This window comes from Nicotiana tabacum, chromosome 22 (genome assembly GCF_000715075.1).
Source record: "Nicotiana tabacum cultivar K326 chromosome 22, ASM71507v2, whole genome shotgun sequence".
Taxonomy (NCBI): Eukaryota; Viridiplantae; Streptophyta; class Magnoliopsida; order Solanales; family Solanaceae; genus Nicotiana; species Nicotiana tabacum.
The window spans coordinates 57,585,785-57,593,911 of record NC_134101.1 but is presented as its reverse complement, the minus strand read 5'-3'; the positions used below and the strand labels follow the sequence as shown (position 1 = coordinate 57,593,911).

The window sequence follows — 8,127 nt, the reverse complement described above, 5'->3', positions numbered from 1 at the left end:
AAACTTTATGGGAATCATGGGACATAAATTCCCCGTGCTGGTCAAGATGGGAGATTTTTTAGAAGAAGGTATAAAATCTGGTAAAGTACAATCCATGGCTGCACTGCAAGAGGCCAGCAAGGCAATCTAATCAGGGTCAATCGGTAGCGGAAAGAAGAAGAAAGAAGAAGTCTTAACAATTTTTCCTTACTATCAACCCAACCCACATCACGGAAACACTTCCTATTCCCCAAACAACCATTCACCACCACCCGCTTACGCTCCAGTCTATAACACCCAACCATATTACCAACCCCAACCTCAATACAACCCTCCTCGAGCCCATAACAACCCAAACCCACAACGCCCATATACTCCTGTTCAAACCACTACCCACCAAAACCGACCCACTTATGCACCACACCCGCATCCTAATTTTGACGAGAGGGGTCCTAAATATTATACCCCGATTGCTGAGCCTCTGGTCCAATTGTTCAAGAGATTGAGAAGAGCAGGATTGATACATCCAGTGGAAGGAAGGGTTCCTGAGTATCCCTCTAAGTATTTTGATGCAACTAAAAGGTGTGTCTACCATTCCAATGTGCTTGGGCATGATACTGAAAATTGATTTATCAGCGACAACCTGCCATTGCTACAGGGGACTAAGAGAGTCGTGAATACAAAACTGTCCCATGGACATACCAACAAAAGGGGAAGGCCAAGATGACAGTCTTTTCCGCAGCCCACGATATGACTAGGTCAGGGAGATGTTACTCTCCTAAAGATGCAAATTGAGGGAATTTGGGAAGAGAGCAGATTCAAATAAGGAACATAACAGACCCAGAAGCCGCCGAATTCTAGAGGAGAATGTCGACCAAAGAGTACTCCGTGGAGGAGAAGCTGAAGAACACTCTGGCGCAAATATCAATTATGGATTTGCTAATATGGTCCGACAGTCATAAGGATGCCCTGATTAATGTACTAAGTGGGGTAAGTAGGCCAAATAATACCACCAGTGAGGCATTGGCCGCAACAATTGGGAAAATGGTCGAAGCAAATATGATCACTTTCAGAAGAGATGAACTTCTGTCGAAGGCGTAAGTCACAACAAAGCTCTTCATATCATTGTCAAATGTGGGGAAAAAGTGGTGTCCCTAGTGTTGGTTGATGGAGGGTCAGGAGTTAACATTTTTCTGCTCTCTACTCTGCGGAAGTTGGGAATCCATTTGAGGGAAGTCAAGGAAATCCATGTGAGGGTAATGGCTTTTGATGGTTCGTAGAAGGATGTTATCGGAGAAATTTATTTGGCTTTGCAGATTGGGCCGGTTGAATTTCCCATATTATTTCAAGTAATGGATATTTATTCTTCATACAACTTGCTGCTAGGAAGGCCCTGGATACACATGGCAGGGGCCATCCCATCCACTCTACGCCAATGCATGAAATTTGAGTGGGGATGTTAGGAGATCGTGGTCCATGGCGAATAGGGCCAATCAGGTTTTTGTAGCATGATGTCTCGTTTATTGAAGGGCTAGACGGAGTTGCTTTCCATGCAGTGGAAATCATGCAGACCACCGAAGTAGAAGAGATTGAATAAAATTTGGGAATGCAGTTGCCGTATAGATCCAAGATAGATATGAGGGAAATGATGAAATATGGATACAGACCGGGAACATGGTTGGGAGCCAGGTCAGATGAGATCACGTAGCCAATTGAACATAATTGGTAGAAGGGAAGGTCCAACATAGGATATCAGCCTCCGGTAGGGAAAGATCATACAGTTAGCTTTGAGAAAAAAGTTTATGTGCCAGAGCATGTTTCGGGTACGGGCCAGAGTTCAGCACCAGAAGATGATATCATCGATGTAATGGGAAGGTTGTTTGTGAATGTGATTGAAGAATGCTATGAAGGGACTAACATCAAGACACTGACCATCAGGGATGCCAAACCTGGGGAAGAGCTGCGGAATTGGACCGCCAGTCCATCTTTGGTTCGCCGGGGGTCTTGGTAGTGTGGAACTATAAAAGTTTTCTTTTGAAAAGCGCACGGTCAATTACGGTCTGCACCGTGTATGTACCTTTTTGTCATTTGCCTCTTTTGAACGTTTAGACGTTCCTCTTTTGATGAAATAAAAAGAATCATTTTCTTAAAAGTTTGCAACTTTATTTACCGCTTCATTTATACTTAGTTTTTATTTTCAGTAATCAAAATGATAAAAACCCGCGTTCCGCGATTGTGACATGTAACGAAACCGTCGAGCAAAACGACCCAGATTACGAGGAGTATGACGAGAGTATGATGCCAGATAATCTCCCACAAGAGATCGAACAACTTGGAGAGTCAGAAAAAGCCCAACCTCGAAGAAACAGTAGTGGTCAACCTCAAAAGTGAAGAAGACATGAAAGAAACCAGAATCAACATTCATTTAGAAGCCGAGCAGAGGGAAAACTGGTTGAACTCCTCCGACAATACATCGATGTGTTCTCATGGTCATGTGATGACATGCCAGGATTAAGTACTGACATTGTCTCGCATCGACTGCCCACCGATCCTGCCAGACCGTCGGTCAAGCGAAAACCCAGAAAGTTCAAGCCCGATTTTAGTTTGAGGATAAAAGAGGAAGTGACCAAGCAGATAGAGGCGAATATGGTAAGGGTCACCAATTATCCCAGCTGGTTGGCAAATATCATCCCAGTACCCAAGAAAGACGGAAAGATCAAGATATGCGTGGATTACCGAGATCTCAACAAAGCTAGTCCAAAGGACGACTTTCCTCTATAAAATATCCACATCCTCATCGACAACTGTGCGAAGCATGAACTACAGTCGTTTGTGGATTGTTTCGCTGTGTACCACCAGATCTTGATGCACGAGGAAGATGCAGAAAATATAGCCTTCACCACACCTTGGGGAGTTTACTGCTATAGAGTCATGTCATTCGGTCTCAAGAACGCCGGTGCCACCTACATGAGGGCCATGACGACCCTTTTTCATGACATGATTCATAAGGAGATCAAAGTATATATGGATAACGTCATCATCAAGTCTCGAAAAAGTTCAGAGCACTTGGACGATTTGAGGAAAGTTTTCAAGCACCTGCGGAGGTACAACTTGAAATTAAATCCAACAAAATACGCATTCGAGGTCCCTGCTAGAAAACTATTAAGCTTCATTGTAAGCAGGAAAGGGATAGAACTGGACCCATCAAAAATCAATGCCATTTAGGAATTGCCACCACCAATAGTAAGAAAGATGTGATGAGTTTCCTAGGTAGGCTAAATTACATCAGTCATTTCATAGCCCAGTCCACAGTAATATGTGAACCCATTTTCATGTTGCTGAAAAAGGATGCTGTCACAAAATGGACAGAATAGTGCCAGAAAGCCTTCGATAGATTTAAGGAATATTTGTCAAATCTACCAGTGCTGGTTCCCCCAAGCATAGGAAGCCATTATTACTATATCTTTTAGTCTTGGATAATGCCTTCGGCTGTGTATTGGGACAACATGATGAAACTGAGAGAAAAGAGCATGCCATCTACTACTTAAGTAAGAAGTTCACACCATGTGAGGCTAAATACACTTTGATAGAACGCACTTGCTGTACTCTGACTTGGATCGTCCAGAAACTAAGGCATTACGTGTCAGCATACACTATGTATCTGATATCTCGACTCGACCCGCTCAAGTATATCATCCAGAAGCCGATGCCGACCGGAAAGCTAGCTAAATGGAAAATTCTCCTCAGCAAATTTGACATTGTGTACATAACTCAGAAGGCCATCAAGGGGCCTACTTTAGCTGACCATCTCGCAGAGAAACCAGTGGACGGGTATTATGATCCACTCACTATGTATTTTCCCGACGAAGAGGTATTATTTGCTGCAGAAGATATTGCAGAGTCATACCCTAGATGGATAATGTTGTTCGATTGAGCAACAAACTTCAAAGGAGTTAGAATTGGGGCAGTCCTAATTTGGTAATCCGTACAACACTACCTAGCATCGGCAAAGATAAGATTCCCTTGTACCAATAATATGACCGAATACGAAGCATGCATACTTAGGATTAGAACAACAGTTGACGTGAACGCCAAAGAACTTTTGGTCATAGGGGATTCTGATCTATTGATACACCAAGTCCAAGGGGAATGGTCCACCAAAAATGTCAAGATACTTCCATACCTGCACTGCGTAAAAGAGCTATGCAAGAAGTTCACAAAGATTGTGTTCAAGCATGTCCCCAGGATTCAGAACGAGTTCGCCGATGCCCTTGCTACTCTATCATCCATGATTCAACATCCAGACAAGAACTACATCGACCCTATTGAGGTAGAGATTAGGGATCAACATGCCTATTGCTTCCATGTAGATGAAGAGACAGATGGTAAAACATGGTATCACGACATCAGGAGATTCCTTGCAACCAGAGAGTACCCGAAAAATGCTACTATTAGCCAGAAGTGAGCCCTCGGGAGGTTGGCGAATCATGTTTTCCTTAATGTGGAACTCCTGTACAGGAGGACCCCAGACTTGGGTTTGTTGAGATATGTAGATGCCGCTGAGGCAACAAGGTTATTGGAAGAAATTCATGTAGGAACATGTGGACCCCACATGAACGGGTTCACATTTGCGAAGCAAATCTTGAGATCTGGATACTTTTGGATGACTATGGAAAGAGATAGTATCCGCTACGTACAGAAGTGTCACCAGTGCCAGGTTCACGGGGATTTCATCTGGGTTCCGCCGAATGAGTTGATTGTGATGGGTTCATCGTAGCCGTTCACCGCTTGGGGCATGGACGTGATTGGACCTATAGAGCCCGCTGCGTCAAATGGGCACCGCTTCATCTTGGTAGCCATCGACTACTTCACTAAATGGGTTTATGAATCTACCTACAAGGCCTTCACAAAGAAGGTAGTGGCGGATTTCGTTCGAAAAAACATCGTCCGCCAATTTGGAATACCGAAATCGATCATCACTGACAATGCCGCTAACCTCAATAGCGACCTCATGTGAGAAATATGCGAGAAGTTTAGAATCTTCCACCACAATTCCACAGCCTACAAACCACAAATGAATAGGGCAGTTGAGGCAGCCAACAAGAATATCAAGAGGATTCTACGAAAGATAGTGGACAATCATAGGCAATGGCACGAGAGACTATCTTTCACCTTACTGGGTTATCGGACCACCATGAGAACATCCACTTAGGAAATGCCATACATATTAGTGTATGACAATGAAGATGTGATACCCGCAGAGGTCGAGATACCATCTTTAAGGGTCATTCAAGAGGCCAAGTTGGACGATGCAGAGTGGATACGGGTAAGACAGGAGCAACTCATGATCATTGACGAGAAGAGAATAAATGCAGTTTGACATGGTTAGCTATATCCGAACAGGATGGCTAGTGCATTTAACAAAAGGGTGAAGCCTCACCAGTTCACACTGGGGCAGTTGGTCCTGAAGAAATTCTTTCCCCGCTAGGAGGAAGCCAAAGGAAAGTTCGCACCAAATTGGCAAGGTCCTTACATGGTTCACCGAGTACTGTCGGGTGAAGATCTAATCTTGGAAGAAATGGATGGAAGAATTAATACGAAGCCCATCAACTCAGACGCAATCAAGAGATGTTATGGAGGGATACGTAGGCAACCCACGTAGGGTTCGGTTTCTCTCCCTCCTTTATTTTGTAATAGAAAATCCAAACATCATTTTTGTATGTTGCTCTGGAACTACATTAGCTTGATTTCCTCAGAAAGGAATATGTAGGCAATCCTCATCGGATTCAGTCGTCTTTTGTAATTGAACTATATTCTAGCCTGATTCCATTTGGATATGTAGGAAGTCTGATTCAGACTCGGCCATTTCATTCTTAATCCCATAATTTTGCATCTATTGTAATTGAACTATGTCTTGACCTGATTCCATTTGGATACATAGGCTGCTTGAGTCAGGCTCGGTCATCTTCATCATATTTTGTCTTCATCCACGAACTACGTTCGAACCTGATTTCATTTTGGATACGTAGGCAACCTAAAAGCGTTTGGCCATAACCTTAGGAAAAACCTTTGTAATGCATTAGTTCCAATTACGACGCAGTAGCAACGGCAAGCAACCACATTGTTAATCATCGCGAAGGATCGACATCAACAGGACAGAGTTTTCAAGAAGAAATGCTCGTGTGTGGAGAACTTTTCATAGCATGTCATAATTTGGAACGACGACACTTGTATTAAAACAAAGCTTTTCAAAATTGTTTTTCTAAAAAATACAGTAATTTGTTCCACTCGACGAACTTTGCGGCATAGCCATATCAAAGGCCGGGGCAAATCAACACTGTGGTCGACATAAACCAACTTCCCCGCTCCCACTTAGAATTTTACTTTGAGTGCATGGGTCAACAGGAAAACGAAACATTGAGACCATATTGGGGCAAACAACGGATCCACCACTTTCCCAAGATTATCATTCTTTCTCCTTTACTTAATTTTTTTCTGGTACAACAAAAGCTAATCTTTGAATCCTTTGCAGGTACCTCAGAGTCCGACCGCTGATACAGGAAAATCACACTGTATATAGCAAACTGCCTGCTCCATAATTGGAGCACCTTGTACAAAATGAACCGCTGGATTCACCCATTGAAGACCTACACATAGCAAACTATCTGCTTAATCAATCAGAGCACCTTGTACAAAACGAGCCATCGGCTTTACCAATTGAAGTCTTGTATATAGCAAATCACCAGCTCAACTGATCAGAGCGCCCTGTACAAATCAAATGTCGGCTTCGCGAATCGAAGCCTTGTATATAGCAAACTGTTCATTTTGCCAACGGAATAATCCGCACCGCCACTCTGTCATAACAGAGGTCAGAATAGACAGTCGCAAACCTCGTCACCGACATTCTACCAATCGATGGCTGCAACTTAGTTTTGCAGTCAAGAGTATCTCTTGGTCATGTTTTTCTTTCTTTTACTATTACGTTGAATGTTTTGACGTTTTGCTCGTGCAGCTTCTGGCATGATTACGATTTAATTCAATCACTCCCAAGCGGAGGTTATTTTTACATTTTAGTGCAAAGCTCTCCCAACAAGTGGAGACATTTTGTCAGTGCAAATCTCTCCAACAAGCAGAGATGCACTCTACAAGTCAAGCTCTCCAAACAAGCGAAGACACTTTTCAATGCTCCGACAGCTGCGGAACAGTACACATTCCGACTAATAAATTGAGTCGAGTTCAAGTATCCCATCATCTCGATCCCAAATAATGGCTCGCCGGCATCCAGGCATCATCATTCTTGCATCATTTACATCACATCATAATATATACTACATTGCAATACATGAGTATGTGTATATTTCATTTTTGCAGGAACAAATTGTAACGACACGACTGGTAGTTTTGAGCTCTAGCGTGTCGTTCGGTGGTTTGAAGCCTTGATTAGCTTCATATCATGTATTATAACTTGTACGAGTAGTGGAAATTAAATTTCTGGAAGTTCGGAGTTGATTCGGATGGAAATTCCCCATTCAGAAGCTTTAAGTTGGAAGAGTTGACTAAGTTTTAACTTTTGAGTAAACGACCTTGGAATTAGGATTTTAAGGTTCCAATAGGTTTGTATGATGATTTCGGACTTGGGCGTGTGTTCGGGTTGAGTATCGGGTGGTCCGGGAGCATTTCAGCGCTTATTATGAAAAGTTGGCATTTTGAAAGTTTAAGAATTTCTAAAGTTTAATTTGAGGTGAATTTTGGTGTTATCGATGTCTGTTTGGGGTTCCGAGCCTTGGAATAGGTTCGTATCGTGATTAGTGACTTGTATGTAAAGTTTGGCATCATTCCGGAATGTTTAAGTGTAATTCGGACGCGTTCGTCGAAGTTTGAATGTTTGAAACTTAAAAGGAGGATTTGATCATCGATTCATGGTTTTGATATTTTTTGGTGTTATTTGAGGCCTCGAGTAGGTTCATGTTATATTTTAGTAATGGTTTGTGTAATTGGACGGGATCCCGAGGGGCCTCGCGTGTGTTTCAGATATGTTTGGATTGTATCGCGCTCTTATTTGATGTTTCAACGTCGTTTCTTTGGACATAAAGGATACCATATTGAGAAAACTACATTTTATTTATGATTGATTTGAACCATTATATC

The 8,127-nt window shown here is 42.6% G+C and overlaps 1 protein-coding gene across 1 annotated transcript; it reads left to right on the top strand.

Moving 5' to 3' along the window:
- Positions 1–4,015: 4,015 nt before the first annotated feature.
- On the top strand, positions 4,016–4,756 carry LOC142175872 (uncharacterized). Its single transcript, XM_075242877.1, has 2 exons — positions 4,016–4,374; positions 4,498–4,756. The coding sequence occupies exons 1-2, from the start codon at positions 4,016–4,018 to the stop codon at positions 4,754–4,756; spliced, it is 618 nt and encodes a 205-aa protein (XP_075098978.1).
- The last annotated feature ends 3,371 nt before the right edge of the window (positions 4,757–8,127 follow it).